The 15817-nt window shown below is 42.4% G+C and overlaps 1 protein-coding gene across 1 annotated transcript in view; it reads left to right on the top strand.

The window, feature by feature from the left end:
- ABCA12 (ATP binding cassette subfamily A member 12) overlaps window positions 1-15817 on the top strand; it is a 101068-nt gene that overhangs the window by 49953 nt on the left and 35298 nt on the right. Inside the window, exons 19-29 of the mRNA XM_064159084.1 lie at window positions 153-292; window positions 960-1079; window positions 2208-2298; window positions 3572-3751; window positions 5186-5501; window positions 9067-9181; window positions 10477-10806; window positions 11576-11645; window positions 11746-11880; window positions 13084-13236; window positions 14713-14890. Coding sequence (XP_064015154.1) covers window positions 153-292; window positions 960-1079; window positions 2208-2298; window positions 3572-3751; window positions 5186-5501; window positions 9067-9181; window positions 10477-10806; window positions 11576-11645; window positions 11746-11880; window positions 13084-13236; window positions 14713-14890 — 1828 coding nt within the window. The remainder of the gene's footprint in view (window positions 1-152; window positions 293-959; window positions 1080-2207; window positions 2299-3571; window positions 3752-5185; window positions 5502-9066; window positions 9182-10476; window positions 10807-11575; window positions 11646-11745; window positions 11881-13083; window positions 13237-14712; window positions 14891-15817) is intronic.

Genomic DNA, 15817 nt, shown 5'->3' with positions numbered 1-15817 from the left:
TTTTTGTAAAGACACACTGTTCACCAGGGAAGAGAGCTCTAAAGTCATTTACTGGACACAGAAACAAGCTGGGCAGATGGAGAAAAAACATGCTGGTAGCTTTCTCATCTCTGGTCTATTTGTGCAATTAGTTTGCTTTTCTCCTCTTGCAGCACCGTTTTGCTTATCCTTTTACCTGGACCTGGTCAAGACCCCAACTGGAGCTTTAATTTGGTCTTTTTTGAAACCAATGGTGCTTGGGAAGATTCTTTATACACCAGATACAATAGAAACTCGAGCAATCATGGGAAAGGTATGGCTAACTTCACAGCACATCAGGATACACCCAATCAAAAGGACTGTCATTTATCTACCATGGGCTTGTTTCTTTGAGAAGCAGTAGTTCATTTTGTGACTGTTTGGAGTATTCATAGACTTGTACGTGTTAGAAGAGACCTCCAGAGCAAATTGAGTCCAAGCCTCCCAGTCAAAGCCTTAGCCAATTTATCTTTTCCTAGTTGTGTTGCTGGTCATATGAATCATCTTTTGTCTTTGAATGCATCTTTCCTCAACAAAAACCTCAAACAATTGCTGTTGGTCTAATTATTTACATTACATTTTTTATTTTTGAGTTTATACAGTCTGACCCTTGTATTTTGACCCTTGTATTTTCATCTCTCTCTCTTTTGAGAGAGATCTCCCACTAATGCTATAGCAGTACATGTTGGCAAGCAGCTAATTGGCAAAAGGAAAACTGATACCCAAGACATACTCCAAATGTCACATGTGAAGACATATTTTTAAGTACTTGTATCCACGTTCAGTGTTTTAAAGGATAGTTTCCTGAGCAGTGATGGAGTGCTAAGAAAAATCCAAAGGGAAACAAATTTGGTCTTAGCTCTTTTATTGATTTATTTAATTTCTAAAAGCTCTAAGGTAATGAATAAATTAATGCTTATGTTGTGGGCTTTTTTTTATAGTCTAATGCAACGCTGGAGCAGATGGCTGATCTAGCCCTGAAGTCCCAGGAGTGGTTGGACAAGTCTCCTGTCGTCATGAATTCGCTGACTAAGTTAAACCAGACAGTTCCAATGATCAAGGTATGAGATCCTACCTCCCTTGTCTCTCCTGCGTGAGGGAATTGGGAGGATGGATTTCCACACTGAAATAAACTGGAGTTCCAGGAACCTTGGGGATCTAGGTCAGCTAGGGAGACTTTTGTCTGGGTTTTGTTCTGGACTTCACAGTTTCTGTGTATGCCTGCCTGATGCTGTAACAGAAGTGCCCCTGATGCACCTTTCCATGCAAATCCTCTATCTGAAATGGTCTGTGTGTAATATGCTCCCTGGCACTAGCCATTCTGAGTCCTGCTGGAGGGCTAAGATGACAGAGAATGCTCTTCAGTTTGTAAATTAACTTTCTGCTTGATGGAGTGGTCCAGCCAGCCAAGACCAGGCAAGAAATGACTTTTTCAGGAAATAAAACAGAATCTATAATAAGCATGTAGCTCTGGGTACACATATAAGAGCTAGAAGATGTCTTTGTACCTCAGTGAACGTAAATAACATTTCTTTTTCCTCTTCTGAGGAGCCTAGCCCTCCCTGGATATAGAAAGCAGTAACCTGTAATGTTTCATGTACTTGCTTCCCGTTCTCCACAGTAAAAGTTGTCTCATTTTCTTACAAAATTAGGAAAATAAGGTCTCTGGAACCCTAAAGCATTAGGAGTTAATTTCAGTGGCTGGAATTCATTATCATTTCCATGGAACTGAAAGAAAATCCAGAGTGGAATAGACAAAATTGAAATGAAATATTCTCTGCCGACTGCACTCGGTGGTGGAACAATGAACATCTCAGCCAAACAAAGATGTGGCTGCTGATGTCCAAGCTAAATTTTTGCTTTGGCTGTGGCCATAAGGCTTAAACCTGATAAAAATGAAATTTACTACACCTCTGGAATAACAAAGATTAGTCATGATTTTTCCACAGGACCCCAGCACCTGGTCAGTAGTCATCTTCCAATAACTCCAAGTAATGCTGGCTTGGATTCACAGGGCTCTGTGTGACATTTTCATAGCTAACATTACAGAGTGAAAAACAGAAGATCAGGAAAGGAATAGGAGGAGGTTGTACAAATGGTCAGTGAAGGCCTGTTATATTTTAGGAACACTATGAAAGAGCTCAAGAGGCTCTTTCAAACTAATGACTTTTCCTTTTGCTTGTTGATAGAACACCCTGCAGAATCCCTTTGTGCAGGTGTTTATCAAGCTGATGGTGGATTTGGATGCAGCTGAGCTGCTGAGTCAGATTAACAAACTGGGTAAGTTGTTTCACGTTTGCTGCCCTTTTATTTGTACCTTAGGTCTGGGATCTCCAGAGTCAACAAACTGATATGGTTCTTCTCTGGCCAGCATCGGATGGTCTAGTGAAAGGCAACCTCAGCTGTGATTCAGAAATCTTGTGGTTCTTGGGGAAAGACTCTTAGAAAGCAAAAGGGCTTGTATGAAGAGATGTCTGAAGAGGGTTGAGGTGATAGTAGAATGGCAATCTCTGCAGCTGAGCGTGGCCACTGGAGGACACTGTTTAGCCATAATTAGCACTTCAAATGAGCTACCTGGGACTCTCCTGGGAAATGCTGAGAACACACTTGCATCAACTCGAAGGTTTTCCCCAGCAGAAAAGCAAGGGATCAGATAAAGGTGCCCAGGCTGATGAAGCCAGAGGCATCATCACAGGAGTTCTGCTGAAAGTTGCTGCTCTCCAGTGCTCTTGCATCCTTCAAGGTGAGAGTTGCTGATCTACACAGTGGGAGTCTTCAGCTAGCATCATTGGTAGACACATTCTCTGTTAGTGCACAGCATAGTGATCACACTCCCTTCCTAGCTGCTCTTTCCCAATGAGTGGCCATATATGACTATATAAAAGTGGGTTATACCAGCAAAACCCAGGATAACACAAGAGTGGTTGCAGTCAGAAGACTCTTTTCATGTTGGTTAATGAGCAGCATCTCCTGTCTGGTAACTCCCCATGAAATCATCATGCCTGCAGCAGCTGTTCCATATTAGTTACACTGCATTATGCAGTCACCTTTTAAAACGACAGGAAACAGCAGCACCTCGACTAAACTGCATTATCAGGTTAGTACACACATCAGCCCAACAGACATAACTTCTCCTTGATGTGCGTGGATGAAGCACCTTCTCCCCTGAGACAGAGTAGCTCAACAGATGAGTTGATAACATCAACACCCATAAAATGTGGAGTGAATGGTGAGCATCACATGCGAGTCTAAAACCTCAGCAGGTTAGTAGGGAGTTCTCATTTGGGATGACTGTCACATCCCATTGCTGGCATCCTCCCAAAAGCAAACTCCTGAGCATATTACAAATGATTAACATAAAAATTGGGTCAACAGCATGCCTTCATTGCACTGCTAAGTGCAGAAATATATCTCACAGTTAATGTTTAGTATGATGGGGTTTGTTCTTCCTTTCTGGTGTCATTGTAAAGGGTGGAAGGACGTGATGGATTTTTGTGCCATGTGTAGTGATGCTTCTGTGCTTTGTTTGTGGGTTGTTTTTTTTCCCTCCCAGATGATATTCGACTGGAGCTACAGAACAACTCTGACATTGTCGATCAGCTGAACACATTAGCTACTCTTGCTGTGAACGTGTCCTCCTGTGTCTCATTTAATCGTATTCAGGCAGTCAAAAGCTTAGAGGAGATGGAAATGGTGGCTAAAGAGCTCTTTCTGAAGAACGAGCTTTTTGCAAGTACGTGACAATCTGTAAATTAAACCTAGCCTGGTAAGGGGTGGGAGTCTGGGACAAGAAGTTTGGCTTTTCACCAGCAGCTGTTGTGGTCACAGCTCCTACCACACAGGAATCGATTTTGAGCCGGTGTATGTGGGGTGTACACACTGAGACTTCCTTACGGCAGTGTTTTACCACTCTCATTCCTCCTCTTAACACCTCTACTGTCTGGATAGGAAGCCTTTGTTTACTGGTACTTCCTATTGGTCAATTCTCAGTTGGAATGAAATTTCACTGCCCTTAGAAGATCTTCATGACAACTGCCTTCTTTCAGGCCCACGTGGAAAAAGATGTTTTGATCAAGAAAGAGATCATAGAATCACTGGATTGGAAAAGACTGTTAAGATCATTGAGCCCATATGCAAGATATTTTACAAACTGTGAAGTTCATAAAGCTTTTGAGATGTTCTAGCAAAACACTGAAATAGTATATTTGGTCTCCTCAGCCACACTTTTTGCAGTTGTGAGAGTGGATTTCAGCTTTAAATCAGACCACAGAGAAGGACAGGAGGCAGTAGAGATGAGGAACTTACATTAACTTGAATAATACAAATTTGCCTTACTTTTTAAAGAATGTCCAATATCTCTTCAATTGGGATTTACTTTTAAGTCTTGTGACTTGTTTGGTTTTATGCCTTATAACTCAGGGATAGATAGAAACTTTTTGTTTTCTTGGAACATGTCTGTCCCCATTGAGGCAGTTTTCTTTGATCCTATACTTTATATAGAGAATTATTGATAGAATTATTCTGGAGAGAAAAACTCCTGTGATATTGCCTCTACTCAAACAGACATTTCAAAGGAAAGAAAAAAAAAAAAAGTCTACAGCATGCCATTTCCTAACAGGAACTTGTAAGTTTCTTTGAATGCCTCAGCTTTACAGTAATCTATGGGCATAAAATACATGTATAGGTCATGAGTAATTTTCAGCACCACATTCCCGAGGTCCTTATGTTACAGCATCACTAAAGAAGGTCTATTGATAGAGCACTTTTGAGCACTTTGATGAGAGGTGCCAAGTGACATCTCTAACAGATACCCCACAGTCCATGTTAGCAGCAGGATTTTTCCCAGTACAGCTGCTTATTTTGAGCACCTTTGGTTTTCTGAATCCTCAGTGGGAAAAGATTTAAGTGCTCTAGGGGTGTATTTCACACCCAGAATCATTGGTCACATTTGGAAGTACATTTGAAAACAGCTGCAGTAATGTATAGCTTCCACTTCCAGACCCTTGATAAGCAGCCTACCTATCTGAGCATTACTTGTGCAGCAGAGAAATGAAATGATGGACTGTAATGTAGAAAAAGCCTATAAAAATGAGGAGTTCCTGCCTATCTGTGTGTACTGCTCCCATGCTGTTGACTGAAGGAAAGCCTTTGCCCTTTCTTTTCCAAGGTATCATTTTCAAGCTACCCTCAAGTCGTAGCAGCCCTGGGCACTCCATTTATGGGGATCTGGTCCTCCCTCCTGTGCTCAACTACACCATCCGAATGAGCAGCAGAATCACACAAACCACCAACAGAATAAGGGAGCGCATCTGGACTGTGGGTCCGCACAACTCTACCTCGCAGAGCCAGATTTACAGCCGGGCATTTATTTACATCCAGGACAGCATTGAAAGAGCCATTATTGAATTACAGACTGGCAAGAAACCAGAGGAAATAGCTGTTCAAGTCCAGGCCATGCCTTACCCCTGCTACAATAAGGATATGTAAGTCTGTGAGGCTTTTGTCTTCATGCTTTGTGTAAGCTTGTCTTGTCTGGTGGATCTCACCAGCTGTACTGGTTTGCTTAATATCATGGTCACATGGCACAGAAATAATTTCCTTTTGTGGTTTTGGGTTAGTTTTGTTCTGGTTTTGCCCCCCCCCCCCCCCCCCGCCCCTTTTGTTTTTCCAAGGGTCTGAACAAAAGAGGGAATTTTGAATTCTGGTAAAAATGGTCTCTGTTTACTTTGCCTTATCTTCCATTTTCAGTGCTCTGTATGTACCTGAATTGTCATGGTAACTGTAAGTTTTACAGCAGGTATAATTTGCTGTCCCTGTTCTACTACACATGGTGGAACTTAGACTGGGGTTGGCAGGACTTGGATTAAATATGAGTGTTGGCTTGTTCTGCAGGTATTTACATGCAGACAATGCAGCTATCCAGCTGCGACATTTGCTATTCATTCCAGTGATTCTAGCTAATGTTGACTGTAAAGTGAATGGATCTAAGTACAAGTGCCTCACAAACGCTTTAAGAAGGGTAAGAGGAAAGGTGAAATTGTACCATTCATCCCTGCAGTAACAGGGGAGGACAGAGAAGCATTTGATGAGCTGAGTTGCCAGGGTTAACAGCCTGTTATGCAGAATAGTGAAGAGTGAACTGTGTGTGAACCAGAATAAGTTTTGAATGGTAAGGCAGACCAAAAAGTTTTGGGTCACCTTGCTTTCCACTCATCTTGAGCCAGATCTGCAGCTAGTATAAACTGCATCTCTGTCAAATGCAGTAGAGAGAAGCAAATCTGTCACAGCTGAGGACCTGCCCCTCTGGCAAGGCAATTGTGGTCTGTGCTGGAAAGCTGGCAACATGGTACTTCCTCAGAGTTATTACCCTGGCTGCAGCTGGTGGCCAAACTGAGTGGAAAGCACAGGGAAGGAGAGGATTTCAGTGCCCATTAGAAAGCAGTGAGGTGTGTTCAGCAAATAGTAGTGGTAAGTTGGGTGGTAACTCCTCTCTGCCATGAGGCTCTCTCTTAGACCAAAAGTACAGACTTAGACCTAGGAGCTCTTCCCATTGAAAAGCCTGCATGGATTCTGCATGAGCTAAAATACTATCTGGGAGCTATCAGAGCTATAGAAGACCCATTAATCTCCTGTGTCAGCCTGTCATTTAACGAGAGCTGGGGACCTATAATCTCTTCTCAAGGTAACAGCATGCAAAGTGCCTGCAAGTACTCAGACAGGAAGCGTTCAAACCAGGTGTCAACTTCTTGCAGCAAATACATGGATTATTGCTGTGAGATGGTTTTGTACAATGATTAACTGGCTGCTGGAGGCATTTACTACAGTGCTATCTGCTCCTTCTCTTCTTCCTGGGCTGCTGAGAAAACCGCTTGCCTTCAGGTTTCCCTCCCTACCCCAGGTTCAGAGGGACAAGAGTTTGCTCAATTATTAGAATACCTGAGGGCTTTGGATCTGCATCCAGCCGAAGTCATCATAAAAGGGCTGTTTATCGACTGCTATCGCATAGCTACCATCCTGTAGGGAAAAGGAGGGAATAGATACACCAGTACACAGAGGTGCTGCAAAATGATGCATTTTTAATGGCCTAGGGATCATGCACAAGGTAGTAGTAAAAAAAAAAAGAACAAACCACCAAAACCCAAACAACAAAGAGAAAGCAGAGCTACTGAAACATCTTTTCATTCTTCTGTATAAATATGGCTTCATTTGCATGGATTTTTTTTCATAAACCTGCTGTTTTATGGGAAAATTCCAGCTTTATAGGTAAATATATATATATATTTGTATTAATTTCTTACTATGGTTGTACATTCAATGTTTGCCAGAGATAACGCTGATTTTTGGGTTTTTTTTTAAAGCAGGTTTAGAAATGAGAGAGAAAGCATAACCCTGTAGCTACAAAGAAATAAATCTCCTGCTGTAAAAACTTCCTTTTCATCAAAAAAAGGAGACACTTACTGTTGGAATTTCTTTGCTTGCTTGTTTATTTGTTTGGGTTGGTTTTCTCTGCACATTTAGCACAGGAGGAGGTTTTAACTAAAGTGAAGAGCCAAGAATTATGAAACCCAAGCTGTAGACGTGGATCCACAGTAACAGGAGTGTTAGGGCAGACACTCAGAGGGAAAGCACCTGTATCCAAACTCCAGCACCAGGAGATATGGCCTGATAAAAAAAATACAATATGTCCATTACACCTACTGGGAGGAAAAAATGTGTCCATTACATCCATTAACAGAACTGGATGTTATGGCTGGCTGCTGTCTGAATCATAGGATATCAGGGGCTGGAAAGGACCTCAAAAGATCATCTGGTCCAGCCCCCCTGCCAGAGCAGGATCACCTAGAGCAGATCACACTGGAACCTGTTCTTTAATATCTCTGGAGAGGGAGACTCTGCAACCTGCCTGGGCAGCTGGTTCCAGTGCTCTGTCACCCTCACCGGGAAAAAAATCCTCCTCAGGTTCACATGGAACCTTCTATGCCTCAACTTCCACCCATTGCCCCTTGTCCTGTTATGGTACATCACCAAGAGAAGGCTGGCTCCATCCTCCTGGCACTCACCCCTTACATATTTATAAACATGAATGAGATCATTCCTTAGTCATCTGCTCTGCAAGCCAAAAAGCCCCAGCTCCCTCAGTCTCTCCTCATAAGGAAGATGTTCAACTTCCTTAATCGTTTTTGTGGCTCTGTGCTGGACTCTCTCAAGCAGCTCCATGTACTTCTTCAGCTGGGAGGCCCAGAACTGGACACAGTACTCCAGATGAAGCCTCAAAAGGGCAGAGGGGAAGGAGAACGTCCCTCGACCTACTAACCACAGCTATTCTAATACACCCTAAAATGGCATTGGCCTTCCTGGCTAGAATAGCATGCTGCTGGCTCATGGCCATCCTTCTATCCACTAGGACTCCCAAGTCCTTTTCCTCTTCACTGCTCTCCAGCAGGTCAATCCCCAACCTATACTGATACATGAGATCATGACTCTACACTTGCCCCTGTTGAACTTCATTAAACTTTTCCTTGCCTAACTCTCCAGCCTGTCTAAGTCTCTCTGAATGGCAGCACAACTCTCTGGTGTGGCAGCCACTCCACCCAGCTTCATGTCGTCAGCAAACTTGCTGACAGTGCACTCCATGGCCTCATCCAGGTCATTAATGAATACACTGAATAATACTGGTCCCAGTACTGGCCCCTGGGGAGCTCCACTAGTTACAGGCTTCCAGCTAGACAGGGGATGCACCCTATCAGAGAGTTAGGACATACTACTGCCCATGGTGGTGCCTGGTCCTGCCAGTGGTGCTGCTGAGCAAAACTTCCAGAATGCACCTGGAAATGCATTTAGGATTTAAAAAAAAAGGGATTTAAGAGTCATTGCCAAGAGAGTGGCAAAACAGCCTTTTTGGGTAATTATTAATTATACTCCAGGTTTTGAAATATAGGCATGTCTTTTTCTGTGCCAAAGTATTTTTCTGATAAATATATTCTGTATAAAGCTTTAATCCCCCAGAACATTTCATATTCAGCTAAAGCCTGCATTTGCCTTTTACAGGTTCTTAACCAGCGTGACCTACTCCCTTCCATTTGCTCTGATGGCTGCCTGGGTGCTGTTTATAGCTGATTTTGTTAAAACACTTGTTCAAGAGAAAGATCTGAGGCTTTATGAGGTACGGTAAAACTTTCTGGGGCGTGCAGAATTATAAACAGATTTTCCTTATTAGTGGGTCTATGTCTCATGTACAGTATTAAATGGAGCAAAACAAGCATTAAGGAAAATAATATTCCAAATACCTATTGTTTGACCTGCAGCGTTTGAAATCTGACATTCTAACCAAGCTTGAAAGCAGAGGAATGCAGGGCATTTGCCCTTCAAGTGCTGAGAACACTGTTTTGCAGTTCTGAACACTGGAAACACAGGGCTCTCACAAAATTACAAGTTTTCTGAAGATTTAAAGCTTTCTAAAAATTGACTTTGAGTCATACCTACTGGGGACAAAGACATGAAAAGTGACTTATTTCCTATCCTTGAAGTTGTTATACTTAATATTTCAGAAGGTGCTGCATATTACATCAGCTCCTCTGAAATGAAGTTCTTCATTGCTGTTGAAAAAGAAATGACATTGAGACTTGGGGAATTTATGAAATTAGCTTAGGTTTTCAGTGTAAACATGATCAACAGAGATGAGCAGCAAAGGACTTCTATAACACCTCAAACTTCAGCAAGCAACAAAAGCTCGTGCAGATCTGGGTTTTATCTGACACCATGGAAACAAACACTAATTCACTCAAAACATTTCCAGGAAAGGGCACTCTGTGAGCAGTGATGAAATTGAAGATGAGGGAACCCCAAGTGGCTAGATGACAGTCCTTTGCTCTAGCTTAAGGAATCTAGTTTCACTGTCTGCAAGAACCAGAGTTCCAGCAATCTTAGGAGTATAACAATGTACATTAAGACACCATCTTTTGGATTTAGTCATACAAACTTACAGATTTCTACATGCCTACAAAGCTACTGTACATTATTATTACTTCCTTATAACTGTTGTAATTATTTGTTGTCTTGCAGTTGTGTGAGAAAAGGTTTGGTTTCAAGGGTATTTAAGAGCTCTTACACTCAAGTCACAGGATCAGTTAGCATTATTTTTAAAATCAACCAAAATGCTAACCAAATCTAAATCTAAAACCGGTTTTGGAGCTTTTGGGCTGCCACACTTCATACTTGCAGATGCTGTCTGTGCTGTTCTTTGGCAATAGAGTACTTTGCAATCCTAGGGCACTCCAGAAATGTCAGTGCATGGTATGGTTTCTCCTGGTTATCAAACGTGCAGTATGCCAGAGCATGAAACAGCACAGTTTGACTGCATGTCCTGCCCAGAAACGTTAAAAAAAAAGAAACATCTCAGTACCAGCAGAAAGATCTCCTAATAAATAGCTGATTAGTTTCTCACCTTTCTCTCTGCAGTACATGAAAATGATGGGTGTTAATGCCAGCAGCCATTTCATCGCCTGGTTCATAGAGTGTGCCGTCTTCCTTCTAATTACCGTCACCTTCCTCATCGTTGTTCTAAAAGTGGGCGACATCCTTCCCAAAACAAACACAGCACTCCTGTTCCTGTACCTTATGGACTACAGCCTGTCCATCATAGCCATGAGCTACTTCATCAGTGTTTTCTTCAATAACACCAACATAGCAGCCTTGGTGGGCAGTCTTGTGTACATCCTCACCTTCTTTCCTTTCATCGTGTTGCTTGTCATCGAGAATCATTTGAGCTTCTCTGTGAAGAGCCTACTGGTAGGTTTTGCTTTTCAATGGCAGGGACACCATGTGTGTGGAAGCAGATGCTTGCCTTCAATAAGCTTTTATTATACCTTGTGTCACAAACATATATGAGTTAAATATCTTTCTGAATACCGTCAGTGGATATTGATGGTTACAATGGGAGAGTTGGCCATGGCCTTTTTAAGGGAGACCTAGAATTATTTGTGTCCCATGACTGAAAGCAATACTTGTAGAATTTTAATGAACTCCCACCTGCTAGCTGAATCAGAATAGCTTGAGCTGTGTACTTTGCCCTTTTGAATTGCAAAGCAAAAGCACTGTGAAAAATGAGGCTGTCTCGGTAAGGAGTTTAGGTAGCAGGGCCACGGAAGAGGGCTGGCTCTGCTCATCCTTTAGTCTCGTGTATCTCAAATTCCTAGCCATGGGAATAGATGTAAGGCCTTGTTTCTTACCAAGGGCAGAAATAAAATATGTAGGTATTAGGTTCTAGAAGTCAGCCTGTATTTCAAAAGCCTGAAATAAAGCCTTGTATGAAGATGAAGTTGAGTGTGGAAGCAAAAGGCAGGCAGGCAGAATCTAAGAAGACGCTGCAGTCTATCACCAGAGGTGTTAGCCATCATAAGCCTGGTCCAGTGCTCTTTGTGACTGTTGGAAAAAGAAACCCATTAGTTTTTCCAACTAGCAGACCAAGCCAATGAGGTATGTGATTGGCTGACTGACTTGATTGCTCTTTGAGACTAACTCATAAGTTCTTTTGTTTTCAATTTCCTTTACTCCACAGAGCCTGTTGTCTCCAACTGCGTTCAGTTATGCAAGCCAATACATTGCTCGATATGAGGCACAAGGTGTAGGTATGTTTATCATAGGCAAACTGGGCTTTGAGTTCCCATGCTTTTGACATTTGGTTAACTAATATGGATTCTGTTTGCATTCCTAAATTCCATTCTGCAGGTCTGCAGTGGGACAACATGTATAAGTCTCCAATGATTGGAGACAACACTTCCTTTGGCTGGATGTGCTGGCTCATTCTGATAGACTCTTTCATCTACTTCATTCTGGGATGGTATATAAGGAATGTTTTTCCAGGTAAGGACACAAAGCACTGAGGCTGTGTGATAGTTTGGGTGTTCCCCACCCCCCACCCCCCACTTTAGAAATCACACAGACTAGACTCAGCTGGCTCTGGAAATAGGAATGAAGCTATTTATTTACAGCTAGTACAATACACAAGCAGATATTTACAATATATACAATTATATACAGAAATATACAAGGTAAAAGGTAATACAGAAACACAGAAACCTGAGTCCCCAGGACAGGCTCTCAACCACCCCTTCACCTTCCCCCTGCCCCTTTCAACCTTACCCCAGTCCCAAGGAAGAATTGAGGTTCAGCCAGAGGTTAAGAAGCAAGTGGGTTAGTCCAAATGGAAGGTGAGGTTAGAGAGAGTAAGATGTTGCTCAGCCAGCAGCCCAAGCAAGAGTGAGAGAAAATGGCGAGAGTGTTATCTAATGTTTTCATTTCTTGTTCCCATACATCTCAGCGAGACTGTGAGGGAAGCAGACATCACCATTGTTTTCCTTTCACAGCCTGTAATCTAGTTTTTCTCACCAAAACAGTCTAGCTAGCTTCAAACTAGCTCAGACTGGCTCCATACCATCTCTTTGGGAAACAATGAATACTGCACTGGCTGATTCCATGGTTCAGGCACTAGAGCAGTCTGCACGCACAGGACACCTCTGTTTCTAGGTGAAAGGGAGTATGACTTTGTGGATGTCTGAGAGATTTAATAAAACTGAGACAGAGCACAACAAGGGAAGATTAGGGTTCTTTTACCTATCACATGGGTAGGTGGGCCAAGACAAGAACATGTTTGCAGTCTGCTCGGTGAAAATGAGAACAGAACATGTTAGCTTGCATTTGTCAGTTGAGTGACTTTGCATTGTGTTTCTTACATCATTTGATTTCAAAAAGTGATTCCTGCCTTGGGCAAGAGCCAGTAAATTTGTCTTTTTCTTTTCTTCCCCACTTAATGAGGCAGTCCAATGGCATACAGAAATCCACCCAGTGGAAAATGTAAAGTATCCCTACCCTCCAGCTATGAAGTTACTCAGAATAACAAATCAGTGAATGCTTCCTAGTGTGTCAGTCGCACAAATTCTCTGCCAAGTGTCAGTGGTACATGAGTACATCCAAAGGGGAGAGGTCTCTGTGGAATTTATTTTTGCTGTGTTGGGGGCACCCCAATAATGATTCTTCCTCAGAAATTGACTCTTCTTCTCCTTGCAGGTAGATACGGCATGGCTGCTCCCTGGTATTTCCCATTGCTTCCATCTTACTGGATTGAATACAACAGTTACCTTCCTTTCTGGAATGAGAAACGAAGAGGCCTCCTCTCCAAGCTGATGTTAAGGAAAGAAGCCACTCTCAACAATAAAATATGTATGTGAATTCTAGATTGGGTAGCAATATTAACTTACACTGCAGGTACTTTCAGAGTGCCAGAGCACCGGAACAGACTGTCCAGAGAGGTTGTGGCATCCCTTTCACTGGACAATTCCAGAATCTACTGGGACGCATTCCTGTGCAACCAGACCTAGGTTAATCTGCTCTAGCATCCAGATGATGTCTGGAGGTCCCTTCCAACAGCCACCATCCTGTGATTCTGTAAAGCAAGCCAAATTCTGACAGAGGCTCCATGCTCAGAAAGCACATTTATGTATTGATCCTTATTTTGTGGCACGAGAAAAACTGGAAGCTGTTACTTACCTGAATGGAGGAATTGACTTTTAAATTATGCTTGTTCTTCCTGTTTGGTGTGGAAATCCAGCACTGATTGACATTCAAGTACATATTTGTCTATGTTGTGGCTGGGCAGTTACCTTGGATGTGTATATCTCACTCTAGAATGCTTCATGCAGAAATACACTTCTATCTGCACAAGCAAATACGAAGTTCCACCTGGCAAAAGGGATGTGTGCTTCTTTGTTCATCTTTTAAAACGTTTAGCCTGTAAGAAGCTGTGAGATCACACATAAAAGCTTGCTGCATCTGCCTAACTGAAAATAACTCAGTAGTTTTTCTGTATGTCCTCTAATTTTCTCTGCTTGCTTAGTATAAATTAACTTAGATGCTCAGAAGCATCTAAATACGAGACCTTTTCAAAAGTGATTAATGCTTATTGTCAGGAATTATTAGACACTGCAGAAGTAAAAAGGAGAAATCCCAGAGAGATCAGAATTATCCTGTCAAGTGTTTTCTGCACTCCTAGCTGAAAGGCACCTACTTTTGCTCTATTTTGTTTTTAAAAGCCTTGCTTCTCTTGGGTGTGAAAAAAACATAGCACAGGTTCCTACTTGTGGTGGTTTGGCTGTTACCTGTCCCCCCACACTTTAGAAATACCCAACTAGACTCAGCCGGTTCTGGGAATATAAATGAAGCTATTTATTTACAGCTAGCACAATGTACAAGCAGCTATTTACAGTATATACAGTTATAGACAGAAATATACAAAGTAAAAGTAATACAGAAGCACAACTCCCCTCCTAGAAACCTGAGTCCCCAGGAGGGGCTCTCAACCACCCCTGCACCTTTCCCCTGCCCCTCTCAACCTTACCCCAGTCCTAAGGAAGAAAAGAAGTTCAGCCAAGTGGTTAAGAAGCAAAGGTGAGTGGCAGTGAGATTAAGGAGATGCAGCTCAGCCAGAGCCCAGCCAGAGAGTGAAGGCAGAATGGTGAAAGTGTTATCTAATGTTTACATTCTTCTTCAGTGAGACTCTGAGGGAAGGAGACATCACCATTGTTTTCCTTTCATAGCCTATCATCTAGTTTTTCTCACCAAAACATTCTAGCCTGCTTCAAACTAGCACACTACTGCAGTGCAATAACTGCCCTCTATCTTTTCCCTTTGGTGGCAAAGGTGCTGCATCACCTCACCTGGAACCAGATCCCACTGATCTCACTTTGGGAGTTGCCCTTCATGGCATAACAAAGATTTATGGATCCAAAGCTGCAGTGGACAACCTCAGCCTCAACTTCTACGAAGGCAATATCACTTCCCTGCTGGGACACAATGGAGCCGGGAAAACTACGACCATGTGCGTATCATTTAAAGCTGCTCCATTTCATACCCTGGGCCATGACTGGCTGAATGGGAAAGCAAGTAGGGCTGTGCAGTGTTGAGAAACTGTATAAGATACTTCATTAGGCCAAATCTCTCTTGTAGTTTTGTCTTGCTCATGGATGATCTCAGCAGTCCCTTCCTCTATCAGAAATAAAGGTTCTTTTCTGCTTAGGAACAGGCTCTTAAATCTAGTAGGATACCTCTAATACACAGCAGAGCAACTCTTCTAGCATTTTGTTCTGTGACACTTTGGTGCCTGGGGTTAAGTTGTGCTGAAAGCTGTGGACAGCCTGTGCAAACACCAATGCTGAAGTGTTATTAGCAAGAAAGCTTAATAAAGATATACTTCAGCTGTGGAACCTCGTGTGTTAGCTGGACTGGAATGGCAGTGGATTAATACATTGGCCTTTCAGTCCTTCCAGTCTTGCCACTTATAAATTATTATTTGAGCTGTTAAATAACAGCAGTAAAACAGATCTGTAGAACTTGGTTTCTCCACTGATATATGTATGTGCAGCGCTCTGAAAGCAACATTAAGCTGATAAATAGGAGCCTCAGAAGAGCCAGAAACCGGTAAGACAGATGTGTGCTTCATCTCAGCTTATTATCAATTCATCTCATATCCTGTTTGCAAAGTGCAGGCAAAGGTGATAAACAAAAAAGCTTCTTGAGACTTAGTGTGGGCTTCAAATCCTGAGTAAGGTCACAAGTTACTTCTTTCCTTTTTAACAATGGCTACAAGTTCCAGGATACAGAGAAGCTCTGGGAGGGTGAAGAGCACCCTGAGATGCACCTTCTCCCTTTAGTCTCTGCAGGACAGCACCAAAAATGACCTGTGATGTGCAACTAGTTATTCCAAGCAGATGGTGTTTGACTCAGGTCTGTTGGGTATTGCTAGGTA

The sequence above is a fragment of the Pogoniulus pusillus genome, chromosome 2, assembly GCF_015220805.1.
Source record: "Pogoniulus pusillus isolate bPogPus1 chromosome 2, bPogPus1.pri, whole genome shotgun sequence".
Classification (NCBI taxonomy): domain Eukaryota; kingdom Metazoa; phylum Chordata; class Aves; order Piciformes; family Lybiidae; genus Pogoniulus; species Pogoniulus pusillus.
The sequence above is the reverse complement of the archived record's forward strand: the minus strand, read 5'-3'. Positions and strand labels throughout refer to the sequence as shown.